This window comes from Leuciscus leuciscus (genome assembly GCF_965113295.1).
Source record: "Leuciscus leuciscus genome assembly, chromosome: 25".
NCBI lineage: Eukaryota > Metazoa > Chordata > Actinopteri > Cypriniformes > Leuciscidae > Leuciscus > Leuciscus leuciscus.
This window is the reverse complement of record NC_138724.1, coordinates 9,246,114-9,272,771: the sequence shown is the minus strand read 5'-3', so window position 1 is coordinate 9,272,771 and position 26,658 is coordinate 9,246,114. Positions and strand designations below refer to the sequence as shown.

The 26,658-nt window shown below is 40.0% G+C and overlaps 1 protein-coding gene across 3 annotated transcripts in view; it reads left to right on the top strand.

The window, feature by feature from the left end:
- Positions 1 to 26,658, top strand: part of ano5a (anoctamin 5a) — a 58,346-nt gene that overhangs the window by 5,661 nt on the left and 26,027 nt on the right. For 2 of the 3 annotated variants that reach the window (XR_014202910.1, XM_082160423.1), the window contains exons 3-11: positions 17,813 to 17,920; positions 19,062 to 19,130; positions 21,989 to 22,273; positions 22,735 to 22,845; positions 22,988 to 23,103; positions 24,191 to 24,325; positions 24,528 to 24,633; positions 24,738 to 24,798; positions 26,343 to 26,494. Coding sequence is in view for 2 of the 3 variants with exons in the window: in XM_082160423.1 (XP_082016549.1) it covers positions 17,813 to 17,920; positions 19,062 to 19,130; positions 21,989 to 22,273; positions 22,735 to 22,845; positions 22,988 to 23,103; positions 24,191 to 24,325; positions 24,528 to 24,633; positions 24,738 to 24,798; positions 26,343 to 26,494 (1,143 nt within the window). In the remaining variant the exon portion in view is untranslated. Of the gene's footprint in view, positions 1 to 13,503; positions 13,561 to 17,812; positions 17,921 to 19,061; positions 19,131 to 21,988; positions 22,274 to 22,734; positions 22,846 to 22,987; positions 23,104 to 24,190; positions 24,326 to 24,527; positions 24,634 to 24,737; positions 24,799 to 26,342; positions 26,495 to 26,658 lie in introns of those variants that run through there. The other variant, XM_082160424.1, reaches the window with a different exon arrangement.

Below are 26,658 nucleotides of genomic sequence, written 5' to 3'. Positions count from 1 at the left end.
ACCCGCCCACAAAGTTACTTGCGCTTTGACACTTGCGTTTCAGATCGTTAAAATAGGGCCCTATATGTAATGTTATATCCAGATATGACGACGCTACTTCAACACGCATCACCACAGATGAGCATCTATTCATCAAGCCAACGTGCAAACTATCGCAAATCAAAGTTAAAGTCATTCATCAACACACAATCATCTTCATTAAAAGTAAAGAACCGAAATGATCTTACCAGGGCTGTTGCCGCAATATCTTGTTGCGGTCTTTGATTTTGAAATTTTCGCTGATGATCAATAAAATGCAGCTCATATCAGTTGCTTTCGATGACGTGCAACAATTGAAATATGCATATAGCGCGGGAATTCAAGATCGGATTTATATCCGTTTAGCAAAAACACATTTATGTGACCAGGTGTAAATGGAATTGTTTTGATAAATCAGATAAAACTTATTAGTTCCCATAGAACTTCTGCACCAGTCTACTGATTTCTGTTGAGAAAGATAAGCATGTTGACATGATCTGGGATCAGACGCGACCGCAACCTGGTGAGCCAGTCCAGCCGCCGAAAACACCCGCTCTGAGGGGACTGACGTTGCCGGGATGCGCAGGTACCTCCGCGCTAAAATTAATTCCATTGCTTCAAGACTCACACTACGCAACGCAACCTGCATTAGTTTAATCGATAACAAATAAACGTGATCGACGAAATTCTTAACGATCAATTATCGATCGTCGATTAATCATGCCCATCCCTATCTAAAACACAACAAGTATTGATGTTTTCAGCAGGGAAATCATTAAAGGCTTTATGGTGTAACCATATCTCACTAGCAGGCGATTTTTTTTTAATATCTTACAGAGATACTTGAGATTTTGTCCAGTAAGGAACCCCCAGTAACCGCATAACAAGCTAACAGCCCTCGGCAACCACCCAAAACACACTAGGATTGTTTATTTTAATCAATTTTATAGGGTTTTCAGTGCATTCATTGTTCAGCCTACTGTATAGAAATCAGAAACAGGTGTCATATAGCAGGTTATTGCATAAGTTAGTTATGCATTATTAAAAAAATGATAAAAAAAAACATCCTTTGTTGAGATAAATAGATAAATAGACATGCTGTGACTCAATAGAGACGTTTTCAAAGAAATGAATATGTCTTGTGAACAAAGTGTGTTTTGTCACAGGTCAATGCTTTAATAAAGACATGTTTATGTTAATTAGGAGAACACAATGCAGGGAAACACATATCCACATATAATTTATTAGCTCATATTAATGCTCAATGGTCAGTTTTTGTTTGCCTAGACAGGTGTCCTTCCATCATGACACATTCATTCAAATCAGTTCACCTTTACCCATGCACACCCATTAAGTTTGCATATGAAAAATAACTTGTTCCCAAACAACTTCCAGTGTGTTTTGGTTTTCAGGATTGTTCTTTGTGGCGCCGTTTTACCAGTGAAACTTTTTTGAGAAACTCTATTGTGGACTTGAGAAGCAGATGTACTTAATGGATTAGAGTTGCACGATTACAGATAAATTGACAATCACGATTGAATAAAAAAATAGAGATCACTATTCTCCCACGATTCTGAATAGACAACTAAAAAAAATAACATGTAAATAACTAAAGGTTCTTACAAAATATGAATTGCTGCAGTCTATATAAAAATATTTAATTAATTTGAATTAATTATATTCATACAGGGTCTTAATTAATTATAATTTTTTATTTATTTATTATTGAATTAATGATTCAATGACTCACTCTTCACTTGTTTCATTACTAGATGAATTAGCATTTAACTAATCTCGTGAATGAATGGTCCAATGACAAATACATTTTTTAAGTCACTTGTCGCCACCTACTGGTGTAACAATGTAATCAATACAATCTTTATTTTAGGCTTCAAATTACTGATCATTACCATATACATCAGTGTTTATATCTGAACTATAAACTTTTATCCCAGTACTTCTGTGATCATTTGAATTGATGTAAGACAGAAATAATGCCATTGTATGGTTAAAAAGCCTGTTTGTGAAGCTGTTTCATATCTTTGTTCTCAGTAGCCGTGTTTCCACTGTCGGGCCAAAAGCGAGCGCGCTAGTGCGTGCCAGTCGCGTTTCCACTGTCACTTCTGGGCTTGATTGGGCCTTCTCAGGGCTTCCTCTGTGCCAACAGCCAGGGGTTTATGGCCTGCCGAATACCTTGGCCCAAAGCAAGCCAACTGGGGCTTGAGGAGTGGTCATGTACAAAGTCAGGAGAGGGTCAACACCGCTGCTCATTTCCCATGTTATTACATCAGGCTACCAGCTAACCTCAACATATAAGACATTTAAAACAATTTTCAGTTCAAAACTCATTATCAGACACCAGCAAGTATCCTAAATAACTTCCGCATGCGATCAGATAGGGATTCTGATCACTGTATGAGGCATAAATATATTTCTATACGATACTAAAGGCTACTTATGCTAACCACTGATAATACATACACATATAATGGAAAATACCAGAGACCAGAGTTAAAGCGGGTTTTAGGGTAGGGCTGTTGTTGGGCTGTTGGCCTGACAGTGGAAACACAGCTTGATTTGGTCCTCGCGGCTCGAGTTGCGAGGCTATTGGCCCGATATGTTGTTAGCCCTGGCTCGCACTGGCTGACTGTGGAAAAGCGGCCGGTCACACTAATGTCTCGTAACTGATCATGACACGTTGATTTTGAATATGTGCATTCATGAACGAGATTTTCTTCGAATAACATGAATAAATATAAAAATGTTAGTCAGTTTCCCCTATCTTAAACTTCAGAAGACTTGGAATATTAGTCAAATAGACAAATTTTATGATATATTTATAATGCTTTACAAAAAAAAAAAAAAACATTTTTGGAGTTTAACTGACCCCTAGTTTCACTTTTATTGCATGAAGTTGAGTGAACATTCTTGAATTTTTTTTCATTTGTGTTCTTCCACGGAAGAAATAAAATCAGACAGGTTTTGAATGACATTAGTGTGTGTAAATAACAGAATTTTCATTTCTATTGTTAATTGTTCCCCCTACTTCTTACTTCCCCTCAGACTCAGATGAAATACTTTGAGTTTTGCTGATGTCATCAAAAGAAAATACTGAATCACTTTATCTTCGCTGTTATCCACCACCCTTCTCTATATTTTTCTTGGCTTTTTATGTTTTTATGTTTTTCTTTTTCTTAGACTGATTCAAGATAAGCACTCTCTGTTGCACACCTTCTCTTCTCTCTGTTCTGTTTTTCTTCCTGTCTGTGTAGTCCATGGTGAGTGTTGTCTCTGAATGCACAAGCACTGTGTCTGTTTGCTCAAGTCATTCTTCAGTGATTGAATGTGAACAGTGTGAGCGAGAACACGCTGAACCACAGCAGCACCTCTCCAGCTTTAAGGGGGTAAGAAGGGAGTGTGTTTGTGTTGTGTGTGAGTTTGAAGTGTGACTTAAAGGGAAAACACACGGAAAACACATTTTTTTATCAAATAGTTAAACATCATTATATTTAATATATATTTAATAGGCTATCAAGTCATCACAATAACTTAGCAGAATTAATTATAAATGAATAACACTATAAAAAACTTTGAAAAAAAACATACAAATAGGATTGATGGAATAAAAGAGCAGATTGCAAAACTTGATTGTGAAATTGTGGACTGTAGGCCAGTTGTATGATAGTTGTATGTTCAATGATATGAAAACATCTAAAGCCAATTGTTTTTGTCATATTATTCAATACTTTATGCAAATTCCACAATAATGTAATGTACATGTATAAATGAAGGAATTATCCACTATGCAGGGCTTTCTCATCAAGTGCTGATACATTAATTTAATAGCATGCAATTAATCAGAATATGATATAATTAATTTGATTTCTTTTTAATCAATTTGCACAGAATTTGGGCCAGATTTACTAAACAGGGCAAATTAGCACAGAAGCGCAATTCCACAAAAGCGCAGATGGGAGTGGAAAGTTCTGAAAAGTTAATGTATTCAAATTAAAGAACACAGACTCAGTCGGATCATTTCCATAATGACCAACACAATCTACCAAGTGCAGCACAAATCAGCGTCTCGTTTAAAACATGCTTTTTTGGGTGGTAAATAATAGCACAAATACCAGTAAATTGACTCGCGCAAACCTTAGTAAATCACCTTGCATGATTCATTTAAATATTCTCCTCCCATAAGTTTTGTGTCTTAAAGGGAAACTCCTACAAATGCATATGCAATAAGATCAGCCGCAAAAATAACCCTGTCCACGACTTTACATCGCTAATTCTTCACTGTGTGTCTTTAGTAAATCCTAGTTTGTTAACGCCAAATGAGGGTTTGCGCTGGCGCAAACTGTTAATAAATCTGGCCCATTATGTTTAAATAAACAAACAATATAACCCCTTTTTAAAAGCCACATTGAAGATAGATAGGCACTTAAGCCTCTTGCATATTTCCTATTTGCAATTATTAATATTATTTTCTTATTAATTATATAATATTATTTTCTCTACTCACAACCAGAGTGTTTGCATGTCCTCTTACTTTAGACGCTCATAGCGATGGCCGTTCACTCACTGCTGAGGCCTTGGAAAACCAAAGGCAAAGAGGGGAATCTTTGTCCTTGTAATTTAATGCACAGAATTTGAGTAATATTACTATATTGCTGTTGATAACATGCTATTGGATTATTTTTTATATACTTCATTTGGCTTCATTATTACAATAAAGCATTCTGAAATAAATTAGTAACAGATGAACATCAAATGGACTTTCGCACGGATGGTTTATTGTGTAGTGTGAACATAGAGCAGGCGTTGACATTTGTGTGCTTTACCTTTGTTACTGTGTGTATTCTAGTGTCATTAACCTCACAACACACTCAATTCATCCACAGATCTGGAGAAAGAGAGCGTTATTTCTGAAGTATCGCTCCAGGGTACGCCACGGTAAAGAGGGCTGAACTGTGTGTGTGTGCTTGCTTTGAGTGAGCATCTTGCATTTTTATCATATTAGACTCTATTATTGTGTTGTGAAAAACTTCATGAAATGCATGGCAAAGTTTCTATAAAGTGACTTATGGTTGTGTAAAACTAAATATTCAGTGGGAAATAATGTAGGGTGGGACCTAATTTTATAACTGTATGTATTGGATTGTGAAAAGACAATTTAGTGGATTGTTTTAATTACTTGAGTACTAAATGTCAGGTTGTAATGCGTCCTGCAGTGTGCCATGACCTTTCTAACCGTTTTTGCCTGTTGGATGATGAAATATTATGTAGGGACACAAGCTAAACCTATACAGTTGTTTCGCCGACTCGTGCATTGTGTGGCGCAAGACAAACACACGACAAAGAAAATGATGTATAGCAGGCTTTAATAATCCACAAGGCAAATTCCAACTCAGATAAGCAGTCCAACACAATGTACACACTGATGAGAACCGACAATAAAACTCAACAGAACTGAACTTAAGTAGTGGAGATAACAAGACACACACCTAAACATAATTATGAGATCAAATTAATAACCATGACAACTAAGGTGGGAACGGAGCAAAACACAAACAAAGTGCACGTGGTGTGACAACAGTATTTCATACACTATTTTTTTTACTTGTAAGTTGACTTAAGTAGTCTTGATCATTTCAGCTAAAATATGTTATTATGTAATGGCATTATGTAGTACAATTTTAAGAATTATTATTTTAAGGAAATATTTAGAAAAACAGTTGTTGTTTTTCTTTAGAAATCTGAATTGTGCACAATGAAATAAGGGAATTTTTTCCAGAAAGTAAATAGATTTTATGTTGAATTCTCTGAAAAATGTAAATGCTATGGCGTGATCAAAAGTGGTCTGTCACGTCTACATCTGGCTCGCATGATTGTGTGTTTTGCGCAGGACTATCGGTTTAAATAACAGTAATGTTTGAGAAACCTGTTTGTATTATTTTCCAATTGCATTTGCTGCAAAAAAGGAGTAAAAGTACATTTTATCCACAAAACTAATGAATGTGAATTACTTTGAAACTCTGTACACACATTTTAAATCAACAATATTATCCCAAACATTGTTCAGGCTAGAGTTGTCCAAACAAACAACTAAGGAAACGCCTCGGTTACGACTGTAACCTCGGTTCCCTGAAGAGGGAACGAGCGTTGCGTCGAGAAAATGACGCTGTGGGAACGCTTTGCGTGATGACGTCTTGAAGCACATGTAAAATCAGTCCAATGGTGTGGCGGAACGTCAGAGGCGGGTGACGTCACGTACCAGGAAGCTATAAAAGCCGGCCCGAAACAGAAAACGAAAGCTTCGTAAAGTCTGAAGTCGCGCTGACAGGCATGAAGGAGATATGGCAAGGCGACGCAACGCTCGTTCCCTCTTCAGGGAACCGAGGTTACAGTCGTAACCGAGGCGTTCCCTTTCAAGGGAACTCCCGTTGCGTCGAGAAAATGACGCTGTGGGAACGTCTATACCAACGCCTCCATAGCTACAAATGTCTGTCCTGTGTGAAATCCGTAGAGCAGCACTAGGAAGACAAGACATGAGACCCTGGAGCAGAGTCTAGATCCAGAGAGTAAAACCTGACGAAAGTGTGCGGTGAGGACCAGCCTGCCGCATCACAGACGTCCTGTAAAGAAACTCCTGAAATAAGGGCCTTAGAGGCCGCCATACTCCTAGTAGAGAGCGACCGGACAGCCAAAGGAGAAGGCTGTCCAGCCGCCTCATAAGCCAGTGAGATAGTCTCAACCACCCACTTGCTCATCCTTTGCTTAGACACTGGACCTCCCTTGTTAGGGGAGCAAAAGTCACTTTTACGCCACAGGGCAGCTCTGTGGACATACGCGTCTAACGCCCGAACAGGGCAAAGCAAATTATTCGCCTCCTGGTCCGATTTCGAAAGGGAGGAGGACCTCCAAGTGCCACGAAGGAAACGAGATACCAAGGGGTCTTTCCCCACAGACATTCCACCCAAAGGACTGTGGTAAGCACCTATGGCCGCCACATAGACCTTTAAAGTGGACGGGGTCAGACCTGCAGTGAACCGTTCCTGCAGGAACTCCAGCACTGTACCAATTGGGCAGTGGACTGGGTCCAACCGACGGTCACTACACCAAGAAGTGAATACTCTCCACTTCAGGGCATAAAGTTCCCTCGTGGAGGGAGCTCTGGACTGTAGAATGGTCTCAACAACCTCGGTTGAGAGACCTGACTCTATGAGCTGGGCCCCCTCAGAGGCCAAGCCCACAGGTTCCACAGTTCTGGCCGAGGGTGAAATATCGAGCCCTCTGCCTGGGACAGAAGGTCCCTCCTGACGGGTAACTCCAGAGGATGCCCGTCGAGGAGGGACACAAGATCGGGAAACCCGGTCCCTGCGAACTCTTTCCAGAACTCCCGGGAGCAGAGCAACTGGGGGAAAGGCGTACAGACGTAGCCTCGGCCACGTCTGTACCATAGCATCCAGTCCCAGAGGAGCTGGATGCGTGAAGGAGAACCAAAGTGGACAGTGAGACGTCTCTCGAGACGCAAACAGATCCACTTAAAATTTCCATATCAGCTCCACCCCCTCGGGGGTGGAGCCACCATTCCCCGGGCCTCGGCCCCTGTCTCGACAGAGTGTCTGCTCCTATATTCTGGACCCCGGGGATGTAGGCTGCCTTGAGTGACAGCAACTTCCCCTGGGACCACAAGAGGATATGGCATGCCAGCGCAAACCCCCTTGATATAGGCGACTACCGACGTGTTGTCCGTATGTACTACACATGGTGTCCCCTGAGACCTGTGATAAAGCTCCTCAGAGCCCGGAAGACAGCTAACATCTCTAGGCTATAGAATGCCAGGAACGATGATGGTCTTCCCACAGACCTTGAGATGAGCGACCCACAGGATCGCTCCCCAACCCGTGAGGGAAGCATCCGTCGTTAGCAGTTTGCGACGACAAGGAGCTCCCAGCACTGGGCCCTGGGACAGGAACCAAGGTTTCTTCCACATAACCAAGGCACGTAGGCATCACCGCGTGACCTTGATCGTGCGAAATGGGTTGCCCCTCGGGGAAAAACCCTCTGGTCCTGAGCCACCACTGCAGGGGCCTCATGAGCAGCAGTCCAAAAGGTATCCCGTTGGAAGCTGCTGCCATGAGACCCAACAGTCTCTGGAACTGTTTGACAGTGAGTAGCTGGCCTAGCTTTACACTTCTCACAGCTGCCAGGATGGAATCGAAGCGTGGCGATGACAGGCGCGCCTGCATCGACACTGAATCCCAAACCACGCCTCCATAGACCGCCCGATTGATTTAGCGGTCTCCTTGGTGGCCCTGAGAGACAGATCTGTGGCTCTGCGTAGTTCAGCCACTGTGTCAGGACCAATTCCCCCGCCCTCCTCTAAATCCCCCAATAATTCTGCCTGATAGGCTTGCATAATAGACATCGTATGCAGACACGCTGCAGCTTGACCAGCGGCTGCATACGATTTATGAACCAGAGATGATGTGAATTTTACTGGCTTAGAGGGAAGTGAAGGAGCTTTCAGGGAAGATGCCGTTGCTGGAGAGAGATAGCTCGCAAGCGTCTCCTCCACCTTCGGCATCTCCCCATAACCATATTCTTTATATTTGTGAATGTAAGAATAGTGGGATGTTTGTGGTGCATACACTCTGTATGAAACCGGTTTTCCCCACGATTTCGACACCTCGGTGTGGAGATCGGGGAAAAACGGAAGGCTTCTTCGCTGAGGCTGTGTACGAGATGGCAGGAAGCGTTCGTCGAGCTTACTTTTCGAACGAACGTCCTGCCTATCCTCTGGCCACTCAATAGATAGTCTGTCAACTGCTCTAGTAATAACATCGAGCAGTTCCTCAAACGCATGAGACTGAGGTGGCGAATCCTCAGACTCAGCTTCAATACTCACAACATCCAACTCCTCAGAGCTGGACAGTTGCAGTATTGGTGCCTCTATCGGGGGGGAAGAAACCGCAATGCGTGCTTCCACACCCTGATGAGAGGCACTGGATCTGTCAGATTGATGCTGAGATAAGGCAGAGCCCGTCTCAACATCCACTGACAGATCCATTTGCGAACCCCAGGTCTGAGATCGCCGCCGAGCCTCAGCCGCGGCGGGACCCGAGCCCTGGGGAACGCGATCGGGATTGAACCGAGCCAAGCGGGATCGGAGCGTGCGCAATGGAAGCGCGTCGCAATGCACACAGTCACCACCCTCGAGTGCTGACTGGGCATGCTCCTCACCCAAACAAACAACACAAAGAGTGTGAGTATCACCTCCCGTTAAATAACGCGGGCAGGGATGGACACACACTCTAAACTGCTGCTTGCTCGCCATACTGAATATATATATATAAATAGACAGACAACACCAAATAACAAGGACAGATTCAACACAGAGCGCAACTGAAGACTCAGAAAGCTTTCGTTTTCTGTTTCGGGCCGGCTTTTATAGCTTCCTGGTACGTGACGTCACCCGCCTCTGACGTTCCGCCACACCATTGGACTGATTTTACATGTGCTTCAAGACGTCATCACGCAAAGCGTTCCCACAGCGTCATTTTCTCGACGCAACGGGAGTTCCCTTGAAAGGGAACTAAATTTCCTTCCCTGTATGATAACATGTCTGTGAACATAAAAGCATCATCATGTTCATTAGCTGTGTTTTTTATAGAGTCTGAGTCTCTAATTGTGTCATGTTCCATAATTATATACCTGTGTCGGAGATAGTGTTTTTTGTGGCTGAAGCTCACTCTGTCCCGGCCTGATTTACCTAACCACGCATATACTTACTCTATATGTCAGTGCAGGAGTGTATGGTTATTATTGACTGCTTTTTTTTTCTAACATATGTTCATAGGCATCATCTTCAACTTGTAATTATAGTAAATGAAAGAGGGAGAGAGACCTGTAGTGAAAGAACAGCAGTCTCTCTGCCAGGTCAAACATATATATTCCTGCTTACAGTAAAGAGACAGCAGGATGTTAATTAGATGATGTTTGCACAGAAGAGTATTTCTGTGTGTGCCAGTGAGATTTGTTTAGAAAGGGATCAGGCTACATCACTCTTAAAGGGACAGTTCATAAAAAAAAAGAAAAGAAAAAAGATTTGTTAGCATTTACACCATGTCAGGAATAATTTTGTACAGATTTTGAACAATAAGATGTGAGTGAGTAAATAATCCCTGAAATGTTTATCTTTACCAAATTTGGAAAAACAAAAACACTGGGAAAGTACAATACGGATGTGAAGAAGACATAGTGAATCAGATGGGAAAGTCATGAGATACGCTTGATTATTTACATGCAATTGTAACTTTCTGACGCTGAGGTTGGTCCTTTTGAAAATGTCACGATTTATGGGTTTTGAGCTTGACATGCAAATGACAGCAGAGAGAACATTACAATTTTATTGCTCAGCGGATACTCTTTCATAGCTCAGCATACTCTAAGGGTTAGTTCTTCCAAAACTGACAGATTCAGTATTTACCTACTTAATATGTAATCTGTCAATGTAAACGATAAAAAGAAAGAACAATTTCCCTAGATTTACATTGAGGGAGGGACTTAAGCCTTACAGAGACCAGAATATCATAGCCTTAAGGATAGACTCTTTGAAATTTGGCCAGTAACCAAGAACACAATAGCAACGCCCTAACAACCACCCAGACCACTTTCACAACAGGAAAGCAACATGTTTGAAAACACCCATACCACTATAGTAACTACACATAAACTCTCTGACAACCACCTGATCATCTACTTTACAATGCCCAAGCCGCCACCTAGCAACACCCTTCAACCTTCTCTAGCAACCATGTAGCAATGCCCTAACAACCAGCCAGACCACACTAGCAACAGCATATCAAGGTGCTAAAATCAATCACCTGAGCATCCACCTCACTCAAAATACCTTAGCAACCGCATAGCAACATCCTACCAACCACCTCCCACATCACCCTAGCAACCACACAGAAGGAAAGGCAAGTTTATTCATAAGTCACATTTCATACACAATACTAGTAATTAAAAGAGCTTTACACAGTCAAGGTCAAGTTTGAAATCCATTTAAAATAATCAACAACAAAAAAATAACAAAGAACAAGAAAAGAAATCAATGCTTATTTAAAACTGGAATAAAATGAAGGCTAAGCAACTCGAAACAACATGTCTACACTCAGGGCTGTACACAGGGTTTAATAACTACCCAAGTCACAACATTTGCTGGAGGGTACGGAGACATGAACAATTTACAATAAGGTCCCATTAGTTAATGTTTGTCAATGTATAACTAACATTAACAACGAGCATCCATGAATAACCAAGAATATGCAAATTATCCCCGCCTCCACTTAGTCACACCAGCTCACAGATTCACACGCTCAACTTACTGAGGTAAACGCTGCACAATGGTGCTTTACCACATCGGACACATAACGGTAATTAATATGATTAGCCTTTTGCTTGACAGTGTTATCAAACAGCAAATACTGTGTTGCTAATGTTACACAAACCATGTTCCCTTTCGCCATCTCAGTCCGCCTTCTAACATTCATCTGAAACGCTTTGAACAACTCAGAACATCAGTGGAGAAAGGCATAGTTCATCATAACATCGTAATATACATCATACACCCGCTATATTGCTTAATATACCCAATTTTTCATATCAACTGAAAAATATACCGGGATAACCTGGCATCTCTCGAGACTACACTGCTAGCTTGCTGTATGCTAAAGCCCGCCGGCACGTCAACCTGATTGGTTACAAGGTAGTTTGTGACATCAGAAACATCAGCAATTTCAAACCGCGTTTTTGAGACTGTCCCTGCGTCCCAATGTGCATACTACCACCCTATCTGCCCTAAATAGTATCAATATCATTTCCATAATGACCAACACAATCTACCAGTTAGCGACATATATTAGTTTAAGACATGCTTTTTTGAGTGTTAAATAATAGCGCAAACACCAGTCAATTGACGAGCGCAAACCTTAGTAAATCACCTTGCATGATTCATTTAAATATTTTCCTCCCATAAATTTTGCGTCTGAAAGGGATACTCCTACAAATGCATATGCAATAAGATCAGTTGCAAAAATAACCCTGTTCACGCCTTTACAGCGCTAATTCTTCACTGCGTGTCTTTAGTAAATCCTGAAAGTAGTTTTTTTTTACGGCAAAAATGGGTTTGCACTGTCACAAGCTCTTAGTAAATCTGGCCCTATGTATTTTAAGTATTTGGTGCTGTGATGAACACCAAAGCAAATACAAAATATCAATGGCTGTTTGAAATTTTTAAATGCTGTTCAGAAACAGAAAGTACAGCAGCTGCTTTGTTTACTGGGTTACCGGGGTAACAGCTGCATTTCTGCTTTTGCCTATAGACCTTATGCGCCAGAGAAACTAGGGCGCCGCCATCTTTAGAATATTGTCTTTTAACTTCCGTTTTTTGCAGTCGCTCTGTATATTTCTTTGGCATTGCTGTCCAGGAGTAATTAGCTTTTGAAGTTGATTTACTTCATGTAAAGTTAACGAAAGTTATCATGAGGACTGTAATGTTTAAAGCAGATGACTTAACAAATGTCAATCGACCGGGAAGATTTTAAAACGAGCCGTTCATTAATAAACATGCAAAATCGCTGTGAAAATACAGACCGGAAGTCAAAAGACAACAAGCGCAGCGCTGAAAAGGGGCGGGGCTACATAAGGTCTATAAACAGAACAAAAACAATGGTGAGCACAGCATTTCTTTAAAAGAGAGTGGCAGCATTGCTTCATTCACTGCTGTTTAGAACAACCCACAGTGGCCCCTAAAAAATGTAGAGAATTTGATACGATTACGATGCAGATGACCGTTAAACACGTCATCACAGTCTGTGAAAATTCGCAATCTGAACAGCCTAAAATAGATCTTACACAATCTCTTTTTTTTTTTTTTATATATATATTTTTTTATCAGTTTGTTTGGGGAAAAAACTGTGTAATTATTGTCATGATTCATATATTGTGTCATATTCAGCATACAGAGCTGGTATTGCGCTAGTTTGGCTGGTCCACCACCAGCAATCCCACTTCCCATGCCGAGGACCAGCAACCAGCATCCCATGCTAATCCCAGCTTGCTAAACACTACTAATGATTGTGACCAGCATTTCTCAAATCTAGACATTATGATTACATTATCAGGGCTGCCCTGCTGGCACAATGATGTCATCTCTGTTAGCCCCCTCTATCTCTCTATCTCTCTCTTTCCGCTCTATTATTGACTGGGCGTGTGTGCATTTTAAAGGAGGGCAGCCTTACAGTGTGTGTGTGTGTGTGTGTGTGTGTGTGTGTGTGTGTGTGTGTGTGTGTGTGTGTGTGTGTGTGTGTGTGTGTGTGTGTGTGTGTGTGTGTGTGTGTGTGTGTGTGTGTGTGTGTGTGTGTGTGTGTGTGTGTGTGTGTCCGATTTGCTGGGCGGTTGTAGAAAGGAGGTGGTCTCCGCCTCTGGAGACTCCCAGAATCGTGAAAGATGCAGCACTTGATAGATGGATTGGAGGTAAAATGTTTCTCTTATCTCCATTTCTCTCTCCTTCTTCCATCTTCCGCCGGCTGTTTGTGGAATAACGGAGGAGGATCTCTGGGGGATGTGTTTAGCAGTGTCCTGACATTATTAGCCAGCGGTAATTGCTTTTACTAATGCATGTTGGTGTGTATTACTTGCGTACTCTAGTAGGGATGTGTTATTCGTCGACTGCTTTTTGTTTTTTTTAGGAATGGCATAAGTAAATCAGCGGTGTTAAACCTCAGAGAAATGTCGTTCGGCTTGGTCACATCTCTGGAAGTGGCTGTGAGAGAATGTAGAGGTGTTTTATGCCCGGTTGCCGTTGTGGTCACCGGCTGTATTTGTTTGTGTTATGCAGTGTATGTAAGTTATTTTTAGTTGTTGGAGAACAGCTGCAGACTGACAGGGCTGGAGCAGAACTGGCTCAAAATACAGCCTGCAGTCGTTTAACTTTGGGCAATGCCAGTGTTAGTCTAGGTTGAAAATATCCCTCAGGGCTGATCCGGTCAGTGTTGTCATGCAGCTCGTAAACTGAGATTAATATAGGTCTTAATACACTTGCCTGTGTATGTATCTCTGCAGAGGCCTTCCTCAGTGTTTACATCTTTATATCAGACTATCAGATTGTCCTGAACAGTAGGTGGCAGCAATCACATTGCTGTATAATGCAATCCTTTGAACTGTAGGAGAGGAAGAGAGTTACTAGTTGAGAGCTGTGTCATGCTAATTGTCATTCTACCTAATTATTAAGTATCACAGTATCTTTTTTTTAATGGTGTTTTTGCCTTAATTAGTATAGCGGATAGTGAACAGGAAGCAAAGTGTGACAGAAGGAGAGGGATGGGAACAGAAAGGACCATGAGCTGGCATTCGAATTTGGTTTGACCACAAGGTTTATTGAAAGTGTGTACAATTCGGCTATCCCTAGAAATGAACAAAAATATGACAAAACCTCCCTTCTGGGATGTATTGGATTAGAAAAATATAACAAATAAATAAATGTTGTGTTTTTAATCAGGGTTTGGGTTAATGTTAAGGCCCATTCACACCAAAGACGTTTATTATAACTATAGGGCCAATCAGAATCCATCTGACTTAAAAGAGCTTAAGCATTTAAAGCGTCAGACAACAAAACTGCAGTACGCTTATACTGTAATAAACAGAATGTCATTGTCCGTTGGTGTGGACACTATGGAAGTAATAGTAACCACAGAATAAAAAATAAAAAGGTAATTGCGAGATTTTATCTCACAATTCAGACTTTTTATCTCACAGTTGAGAATTGCCTGACATAAAGTCGCAATTGCGAGTTATAAAGTCAGAATTGCGCGATATAAAGTCGCAGTTGTGAGTTATAAAGTCGCAGTTGCGAGTTATAAAGTCAGAATTGCGTGATATAAAGTCTCAATTGCGAGTTATAAAGTCAGAATTGCGTGATATAAAGTCTCAATTGCGAGTTATAAAGTCAGAATTGCGTGATATAAAGTCTCAATTGCGAGTTATAAAGTCAGAATTGCGCGATAGAAAGTCGCAGTTGCGAGTTATAAAGTCAGAATTGCGTGATATAAAGTCTCAATTGCGAGTTATAAAGTCAGAATTGCGTGATATAAAGTCGCAGTTGCGAGTTATAAAGTCAGAATTGCGTGATATATAGTCGAAGTTGCGAGTTATAAAGTCAGAATTGCGTGATATAAAGTCGCAGTTGCGTGCTATAAAGTCAGAATTCTGAGAATTCTGACTTTGTATTTCGCAATTCTGAGAAATAAAGAATTGCGAGATGTAAACTCACAATTGTGAGATAAAAAGTCGCAATTATCGTTACATTTTTTTATTCAGTGGCGGAAACAAGCTTCCACAGGACACCAATGTTGTTGTTACATAAATATTATTATTGGTATCAGTGGCGGCTCGTGGGTTTTAAAATAGAGGAGGCACACTAAATTGTAATGTCTGGGGATACCCTGCTGAGGATGATGATGACGATGATGAATATTTATTATTTACTTAACTGTTTTAAATGGCTTTTTGGTCAATTTTAGGTAAATTACACATACATTAAGATAATACAAATATAATTTCCCTTACCTAGCCTATCACTTGAAGCAAACATCCATCCCTTCTTAAATGTCCATGTTAAAAGTGCGTGTTGGGCCATTTAGTGAAGCTGACTGCTTTAGCTAGCTTAGGCATGGAAGCTTCTTCATTTTTAATTTGTAGATACTGTTTTTTTTTACCAACAGAGGAATTGTATTAACATTAAATCATCCCACTCCCATTTTCTCCTCAAAATCGACGAGCCGCACTGCTTGGTATATACAGCGATGAGCCATTACATTATGACCACCTACCTCATAACCTCCTTTAGGACCTCCTTTAGCCCACAAAACGATGCGGCGAGGCATTGATTTGACAAGGTGGTGATAGATCTATTGGTGTATCTGGTACCATAATGTCGGCAACAGGTCCTCCAGTTGCCGTTCATTGGGGCGAAACTTTTCCAAGTCCAACCACAAATGTTTGAATGGGTTCATGTCAGGTGAATTTGGAGGCAAAGGCATTAACAGATACCTGTCAGCAGTAAGGGATTGTGCTATCGGGAAGGAAACATCGCCCACAGCATAACTCCGCCGCTGCCAGCCTGTGTCCGCCCAAAAGTGCATCCAGGTGCCATTGCCTCTTTTGGTAATCGGCGTATCTGCGCTCGGCCGCTGACGTGATAATCCAGGAATCTTGATTCACAAGGCCAGGCCACTTTATTCCAATCATCCACAGTCCAATCTCAATGATCTTGGGCCTATTCCATGCATTGCTGGCGATGGCGTACAGTTAGCACGGGGACCCGGCTGGGTCGCCGTAACTGCTGGTGATTTGTCACACTGTGGCCCTGTAGTCGCTGTGTAAAATGCACAGCAGTCTCCACTCCCCTCTGGCATCAATGAGCTGCTAACACACTCGACTGGATCACGGTTCGTCGTTTGGACATCTGTGTGTGCACCAATTTTGATATGTATTGACTACAGCGGCACATGAACAACTCACAAGCTGCGCCGTTTCCGAGATCGAAGTCCAGAGGCGCCGTGCCATCACAATTTGACCTTTATCAAACTCCGATAAATCGGCAGCTTTTCCATTCTGACACGGAACACTCTAATGACCGAAAGCCAGTCCTCGGGTGGCATATACTGCACTGATTGTTCAAGGCTGGGGGTGGTCATAATGTAATGGCTCATCAGTGTATTAGGCTTTAGTTTGTAGGAAATGGAAAGTTGAAAGTTCTTTAGACACATAAGCCGCGTTTCCACCCGAAATAACCTGCAACAATTTGTCTCAGGACCTTTTTTTCCCCCAGACCTGTTGCTGTCTGTGTTTTCACCGTGGTCTAGAATACCATGGAGATTAGGCAAATAGTCTGGTGACGTAGGACTGTGTGCTACTTTCCAGTTCTTGCTGGATTTCATCCTCTGAATTTAAGCTTAATAAAGCCTGAGCCTCGTCGTCAGTCCATCTGTCATATTTTTTTAACTCCATTGTTGATTCGAATAGCAGATGACTGTTACTGCACGTACCGCAACAGACTTTAAAAAATGGTGGTTGAAATAAAACGCTGCGTGGAATCAACCAATCAAAATTCTGCGTGAACTCAACCAATCAGCATGTTCAGGGCCCATGTCCCACCCCTGAAAGTTCCTGTACTTTGAAAAAGTACTACCTCGCAAGCAGGGACTTTGTGAGGGGAAATATTGTCCATTGTCAATAATGTAGCAATGTATGAAGCACAGCTCCGACAGAAGTCACTTAAAAACCAAAACAAATAGCTTTCTGTTGGTCCGTGTTACCAACTTAAACCTGTTGCAAAATTTGTATGAAGAAATGTCAGATCGTGTGATGGATTCCTATTGAAATGACTGGATTTCGAAAAATTGTAGTACAATATTGTAAATGTGACTGCACTTTAAGTCTGGCTTTTCTTTAGCATGCAGCTTGTGCTTGTATTTGTTCAGGTTTTAATTTTTGGATTTTTTTCCTCTTTTTGTGTGTGAAGTTAAACACTAGACTTTTGAATTGGTTTGAAGTTTTGAAACTGCTATAGTCTCTGTCATGTTTAATACTCATGTTTAAGCTCTGTTTCTATGCATCCTTTATTGTGATGATATAGAAAACATAAAGCTGCAGTTCTTCGTATAAAAGCTTGACTGTGTTAAAATAAATGTAAAAAAAAAAAAAAAAACTCTTTGTGTTTGTGCAGGTGGATAAGCAGCAGCAGAGTAAGGATTCTGTGTACTTCAGAGATGGCGTACGGAGGATAGATTTTGTTCTGTCTTACATCGATGACAAGGATGGAGAAAAGAAACAGGTTTGTTATCCACTCTATGATGTATTCATATAATAACATTTGGCTTCCCTGTGTGAACTGTGTGTGTGTGTGTGTGTGTTGGGGGAGTCATTTGCTAAACAAATTACTAACTTGTAAACTGAATAGTACTCCTACAAAACAATGACTGGTCCTAATCCTTACAAATAATGATTAGCACTGAGTCAGACATTCTGCAAGCCACTTAAAAAACATGTTAGTAAATGTAACTAATTTTGGGTCAAATGAGTTTTGTGGTTTTATCTCTAGATCTAGATCTGTTCGAGGTCTTACGGACTGTGCACATCTTCACACTGCTGATAACACTAGCTGTCATAAACATTTAAGGCATCCTAGATAAACTTTCTCATGGTGAAAGTGATAGTGCTAAGTACTTGTATCTTTGATTTGATAAGCCTACTGTACATAATTTACGTCGCATTAAGAAAAGAGTTCAATATTGGTCATGTAATTGATTTAAGGCATACATTATGTTAAGAAAAAATTCCAAAAAGAAAATGCACACTTTAAATACCCGGATGGTGCCCTAAATTAACAGGAAAAACGACCTGTGGAATGTAGCAACTTTAAATACGTAGCATTTTAGACTTCGATGTTGAATGACAAAATAACCTTATAAAGTTTATACACTACACGGATGAGTACATAATACATGAGTACATGGAGTATAAGTGTATAGTGCGTCATTAGGGATGCAGCTTTAGTACGGTGAAATATTAGTCATAAATACACAATTATATCCAACAAAATATCAGTAGTGAAAAACTGAAATTGTATTAGTTACAATCACACACGTAGACAATAGGAAAAAGCTTTCAACTCTGTCCTCCAGATGAGCACTCTCAGTAGCCCCCAAACTGTGCTGTCAGCCCTTACTTTGTGGAATCTCACACCACTGTGTGTGTGTCATAGTCTTGTGTACTTCCACATTCTTGTTACTCATAAAGGATGTGCTTTACTAGGCCTGGGCTGGAACTCACACACAATTCACACCCATACATCTCTGCAGACAGAAATAATCTTGTCATAAGTAGTTACCTGACACACTTCTTGTGCTATGTACTATGTATTGCACCAAAAGCACAACTCTGATTGTCAGATGTGTTATTGATCTTTCATGCAGGATCGAAGGAAGGAGTTTGAGACTAACTTACAGAAAGCCGGACTTGACCTGGAGACTGAGGACAAATCTGTGAGTAAAACAATTCACATATGCCACCAACAAGCCATTTCAGGACATGTCATCAGATTAGTTCTCACTGTATCTCACAAATAAATATATTGATTCATAAGCCCTAGATTATTATGATTCCGCAATGTCTGATCATTAGCAATATATTTCATCGTATTTGTTTAGCTGGGTACAATATAAAGGATTGTTTTTGCAGTTAGTATCCATTAGAGGGCAGTGAACTTCATGATAACACACAACCAGGGCTTGACATTAACACCCGCTAACCCGCCAAATGCGGGTGGATTTTGCTCGTGGCGGGTAACATAGTAACTCCAACTAGCCACTTTGGCGGGTTGAATAATTGTAGTCTTTTCAAAAGGCATCTGAAATAAGTGTGACATTACGACACTACAACTCCCATGAGTAGGCTATTAGGGCTGTCAACGAATATTCTAAATTCAAATGTATATTCGAATAGTTTTAAAAAACAGAATTTCGAAGGTGAAAATGAATATTAATGTGGAAAAACGCCCGCGGTAGCAGAGGCGCGGCTGTCTGCTTTGCGAGTGGGCGCGCTGCCTGAGGGGTCAGGGACAGGGACAGGTCATTTTATTTAACGTAAAACAGAAACATTACTAAAGTGTAGGCTACTGTACTGACTGAATAGATATTGCATGAATAAGGTAGGTTAGATACAGCAGTTTCATGCATAGGCTTCCACTGGTTTGATTATTTACCATTTCATGCCAAGGAAAAGTTCCATGTTTACCACAGCACAGCTCGCTCGGAGCGTTCGATGTCGGTTATACTGTAAAACTTCAATTAATGTTAATAATATTTGTTTCAATCACTGAATGAAGCCTGCTATATAAGAGTCGCGACCTTAAATTGCTTGCACAAAACTCTTGTTGTTGTTCATTTAAACCGTTATGCGCAGAGAGCGTGACGCCTCATTCTCATGCAAGACCTCCAGACGCGCGTTTTACATTGACTTAACATTGAAATTACTCGCGCCAGACGCTCTATTCGCGTTTGGTGTGAACGCAGCATGAGGGTGAGAGAGAGAAAGAGTGCCTGCGAGTGCGAGTGAGCGAGCGAGCGAGAGTGAGGTCTGCGGTCTTGGCCATTAGTTGATTTACTTGTTTTTGTGTAGGTAATACGTTGTCAAATATGTTTAAACTTAAATAAACTATACAAGTAGTTATGTCTCTTTATATTAATTTGTCTTGTTATTGACCTAATGCGTGTCATTGACAAAATGCGCAACCAGATGTTCGAATAAAGGCTATGTGTTTTTTTAGAGGGAATATTCGAACGTCATTTCGAGCAATTTTGACAGCCCTAGAGTATTACATGCACACAGTGTTGCCTTGCGCTTGCGCTCTAATGAACTACAACACAGAAACGAAGAGACCGCTAGCTGCCCTGCTGGAGTTATGTCGTATGCCAGTGGAGCTATGTGGTGACATATAATACATAATACATGGTTTTATTTTAAAAAGGAGCTTTACACACAACCTTATCAGAGCTAATGATAACGACCTGTATTGTTATATATTTATGTAGTCTTGATTTGGGTGTGTACAGTGGTTTTACATTTAAAAGGGTTGCAAATCTAGTTCAAGTAAATTTTAGCACGCCATAGTCAACTTTTATCAGGTAATTTCACAACAACAAAAATGTGGCTAGTAAAAATGCTGTGTGGCTAGTAACTTTGGAAAACCACTAGCCACATTGGCTAGTGAGCAAAAAAGTTAATGTCAAGCCCTGCACACAACTCAACTCAACTTTAGAGCACTTTCAAAAACCACAATGGGTATCAAAGTGCTGTACATGAGAATAACAAAAAAAGCTCTATCACCTCTACATTTCAAGCGCGATCAGCAGACACTGATCATTGGAGCGAAGAGATCTCAAAGGTTTATGTTTTAAAGGTTTCTAATTAAATCAGATATATACTCAGATTTGAAAACATATAATAACACTTTATACTGTATTCTGTATCGAATCGGTAACCAATGTAATTAAATCAATACAGGAGTAATATGGTCTCTTCACTTACATACAAGTTCTGTCAGGACCACTACTGTCAAATACGATTGACCATTATCATATAGTTAGGATTGGCGGTATGGTTCTGTTCTGGGCGAGAACTCCCTGCACATCCATGTAGCCTAGCATGGATAAGAGCAGGAGCGCAGTGATAACCCTTAGGGGAAACAGAACAGAACCAACATGAATGTATTGCAGATATCATTAATTCAAGATTTTAAAGTACAACATAATTCGAGAATTTATTCTAATTCAAAGGGCACTCAAAAGGCCAAATCCTGACTGACGAGAGGAGGAGCTGGGGATGGAGGAGGGTAATGAGCTCCTGAGAAACGCGATAGCTGCTGATAATACTGAAGGAGCTTATATGTATACAGTGATAGGTGTCGTATTCCTATAGGTAGACGTGGATCAGCTGAGAGTCAGCTGATGCGAGCTTGACTAACGTGACCTGCCAGAACTGACGCTACGCTTGATTTCTGTCATCATTTCTTGCCCTCATGTCTGTTCAAACCTGAGGACTTTCATTCTTCTGCAGAACACGAGGAGACATTTTGGCAAATAACTGGGATGGGGACCTTTGAGTTCTGAACCATAGAAATACCAGAATTCCATAGTAGGAAAAAAATATAATGGAAGTTAGTGGGGCCCATTAACTGTTTGTTTACCGACATTCTTCAAAATATGAAGTATGCATTTCTTTTTTTTTTTTATACCTGCTACTATGCATAAAAAAAGAAAAGAAAACTGTACCAGACAGGGCATTTGTAAAAATTATAAACAAGGTCCCACTTTTCTTATATGTCACATGTGTGTCTTTCCAGGAGTCGGAAGATGGAAAGACATACTTCCTGAAGATCCACGTACCATGGGAAGTGCTGGCAACATATGCAGATGTTCTGAAAATCAAAGTGCCTTTTAAAGCCAATGATATTCCAGCTAAAAAAGAAGTGCCCATGAGCTGGCTCTTCACGCCCTACCGTCTGCCTGATCCTGTGATGAATCCTGAGCCGGATTACTTCACCTACACGTTTGACAAGAGCAAGATTGACTTCTTCCTCATCGAAGATAAAGAAACCTTCTTTCCTCCGTCCACGAGGAACAGGATTGTAAGAAATCTTTTGTAAAAGTATAAATGTATTTACTTTTCTCACTTATAGTCACTTTTGATCAATTGAACATGTCCTTGCTGAATAAAAGTATATATATATAAGTCATGCTTAACCCAGACTTTTTAAGTATTTCACAGTTTCCACGAAAATATGAAGCAGCAAAAACGTTTTCAACAATGAAAATAGAAAGAAATGGTTCTTGAGGACCAAATCAGCATATTAGAATGATTTCTGAAGGATCATTTGACACTGAAGACTGGAGTAATTAGTTTTACCATCACAGGTGTAAATTACATTAATAACAGATCTATAAAGATATTACATTTTATTAAACAACCTCCATTACAGTGTGGTCATACTAACCTCTAAACTTCCAGAGCAGAGAAGTAGACTTTTTTAGCTTTTACTAAGGAACTGCCCTGTAACCGAAGGCTTGGCTTATTTTCTTCTCCACGCAGGTATATTACATCCTTTCCCGAATTCCATACAGTAAAGATGACAAGGACAAGAAGGGCATTAAGAGGCTGCTGAACAACGGGACCTACACATCTGCCTTCCCTCTGCATGACGTAGGTCTTTTACATGGGAAGATGTGCCTCAAAACCATCAAACCTATTGAGTCGATGTTTCTCTGGAGACTTGAAATGGTGGCAGTGATTCAAAAGGTTTTGCTCCGTCGAAAAACAATAACGTCAATGTGTGTTTTTGTAGTGTAGGTACTGGAACAAGTCTCGTGATTCTAACTGTGAGAGCGAACGCTATTCCCTGTATAAACACTGGGCCCGTTTCAGCCGCTTTTACAAGGAGCAGCCGCTCAACCTCATCCGGTAAGGCCAATCGGTTTCTATTTAACTTCCCCAGAAAAACAGCAAAAAAAAAATGTATCTTGATATTTTCAGATATTATTTATTTTTTATTTTCCAATCAAGAAGAAACATCATCTTAAACAGCCATTGTTGTCACACTATGTTCAGTTAGTTTCATTATCATGAACTTTTAGGTTGTGTTCATCATGTGTTCCCTTGTTCAGTTTGTGTCAGCTGTGTTCTATTAATCATCCTCATTTGTGTTTACTATATAAGTTGGTCCCTCACAATCATTCTCTGTCCGATCATCATTATTCTAAGTGTGTGTTGCCCTGCCTGTTTGCCCTATGGATATTTGTCATTAAACTTTGTGTTGGAAAGTTACTCTTCTGTCTGCCTCAAACCACATGTGACAGTTGTAGGCAAATAGATTCAATCTTTTTTTTTTACAAAAAGGTTAACATTTTATTAAGTGTTTGTTGAAATACATGAATATACATACATAATTCGAACAGTAGTCAGGGGCGGAACTACCCTCTTGTTTGACCAAGTGTTCATGAAACCTGTTTTTGTAATTCAGTAGCACTAAAGTGCAAAAATTCACACAGTGCAATAGCTAAAACAGTGGAATTCTAGTTAAAATCAAGACATTTTATAGATGTTTTTTACTAAATGAACACAAGGAAGAATGTTTAAACATTTTCATTTGTATGCACCAGTATAACATTACTAAAATATTTACCGTTAAATGCCACACAGCATGTTCAGATGATGAAAATAATGAATTGAATCAGAATTATAAGTTCTATTAAAACATCTTTCTTAACACTCTCAGGCTCGCAAGCCAATGAAAAATCACATATCTTGTCTAATGACATAGAGTAATCTTAATGGCATATTAAAAGCATTGCAATATGTTTATCATCATTTTTTGTTACTCAAATAGACTGACGCATACTTTGCACCATAGCTTTTGTTAAAGAAATAAACTCAATATATAATATACTCAATATTAAATATAGAGAATGTGATGCATGTTACTTTTGCTGACACCTTGAGCAAGTGGATGGACATTTTCATTGAATAATTTCTGCTTCCTGTACCAAAGGAAGTACTATGGAGAGAAGATCGGCATCTACTTCGCTTGGCTGGGTTTCTACACAGAGATGCTGTCTTATGCCGCAGTTGTTGGTCTACTCTGTTTCATCTATGGTGTGGCCACCTTTGACAACAACGTCTGGAGGTGAGGATGAGGCTAGAAAACTGAGTGTAGAAGAAGAGAGTTCATGCTAATGCCTGCTTTAGCGCCCCTTGTGGCAGTGCTGAGAGTGTAATGCATTAAGAATCACTCAGACACATTTTGGAAACACAGATGCCTAAGACACAAGTTATGAGTTTGGATTCACAGAAACAAATTTTGAGACAGTTTTTGTTGTCTTCTGTAGTAAAGAGATCTGTAATGAGACCATTGGTGGGCATATTGTCATGTGTCCTCTCTGCGATAAGAAATGCGGCTACTGGAAGCTCAGCACAACCTGTAGCTCTTCGTGGGTGAGTAAAAAAGTTTACATGGTGTAAAAAAAATGTTATGGAGCATGTTTTTTTGCATACTTATTGATGTAGAGTCATGCCTTCTCCATCTAATTGCCTTTTAGCAATCATATCTGTTTGACAACACAGCCACGGTGTTCTTTGCAATATTCATGGGAATATGGGGTGAGTAAAGAGTTTTTTTAGCTCTTTAACGTTTGTGTGCTGGTTCTAGAATTGTTTTGTTATCTGTGTGTCTGTATTTGTTTCATCAAACTACTGTCTGCTTTTCATCATACTTTTGTACAGCTGGGTGGCAGTTGATCAGCCAATGAAAATAGGGATGGGCCATAATTTAAGAGAATGTTTAGATGTATTTTAATTATTATGATCATGATAAAAATGACACATACCTTGACTAAGGTTTATAAATAGGGCTGTCACGATTCCTTCCTCCACGATTAAATGTGAGTACTCGAATTAAAAAAAAATCTTTAATTGCAATTTACTCATGTTGATTAACCGGCAAAACCATGAACCGCATTATTAGACTGTTTTCTAAGGCTGAACAATATATAAAAAAAATCATATTGTAGCATACTATTGTGAAATCACAAAGTCTGCTATTCAATTAAAAATATACGCTGCGGGTTTCAGAGTGAATCGCAGCGCTTTAATCATTTACATGAGTGCAGGTTACGTGTTTCTTCCAGCGTCTCAGAGCGGCTCCGTTCACAGTCAATTCTGCTCCACACGTCTCTGCATGTGCTGTTTGTTTGGGTTTGCAATAATGTGAATTTGGGAACGCACAAGTCTCACAAGCTCTGTGTTTCATTGTGTTAGCTCGGTTAACAAACTGCGTATGCTGTGAGTTTGGGTTGCTTATAACATTCATCTAGGAATACAGCGTGTACCATTTCATCAGATTTGTAATGTAATGGATTAGCCTATATACCCGTGCCAACACAAAAGAATACATCAATATGTTTCTAAATATGCAAATTGTTGTTCATCGCAAATTCAAAATGAAAGTTTAAACCCTCATAGCATTTCAATTGTAAATAAGTGGCTAAATATTAAAGATTAAGTGGACATTTGAATTAAATGTTATTTGGCCAATATTAAACAAGGATTTGATCATGCTGTAATGTGTAATAAAAACAATTGCCAGGCTGTCGGCGCCCTCTGCAGGCATTTGTTATATAATACGTAATGTACAAACATTTATTGTTTATATTATGTATATCCATTTTATGTATTTTAACAGTGTTGTTAAACCATATGATTACTTGCTCATAAAACTTAATTTGAACCACTTATTATTGCCTCATTGTTATTATACAGTATAAGTATTTTAAGTAATTTTAAAGGCTGTTGTTAACTTACCACAATTATCTGATTACTCGATTAATTGTCAAAATAATCGACAGATTACTCGATTACCAAAAAAATGTGTTGGTGACAGCCCTGTTGAATTCATATTTCCTTTTAATGGTAATAGATGATTCTTCTACTAGGAAACTAGGGAAGTTGTCAGTCATTAATTTGTTTCATCACATACAGTCCAGATTTCCAATAAACATTGTATTTAGCATGTCATGACATCATGTCATGACATTTATTTAAAGGATATATATTTAGTACATTTTCAGGCTGTAATGTTCAGTTCTTCATGAATGCAGATGAACAATGTATATGAATTTTAAGCTGTAATTTTCCTCCGGTGTCAGTGACTCTGTTCCTGGAGTTCTGGAAGCGGCGTCAGGCCCGACTGGAGTACGAGTGGGATCTGGTTGACTTTGAGGAAGAGCAACAACAGCTGCAGCTTAGACCCGAATACGAGATCAAGTGCACCAGTCGACGGCTCAACAACGTTACACAAGTAAGCATCTATTTGCCTTCTGACCCAGAGATTTTATGTGATCAAATTTAGATCATGTAGAGCAGTGTTCTTCATTCCTGCTCTTGGAGAGCCACTAACCTACAGACTTTAGATCCAGATGTGCTCCAGTTCAACTGGCCATCATTTGATTCAGGTGTGCTGGA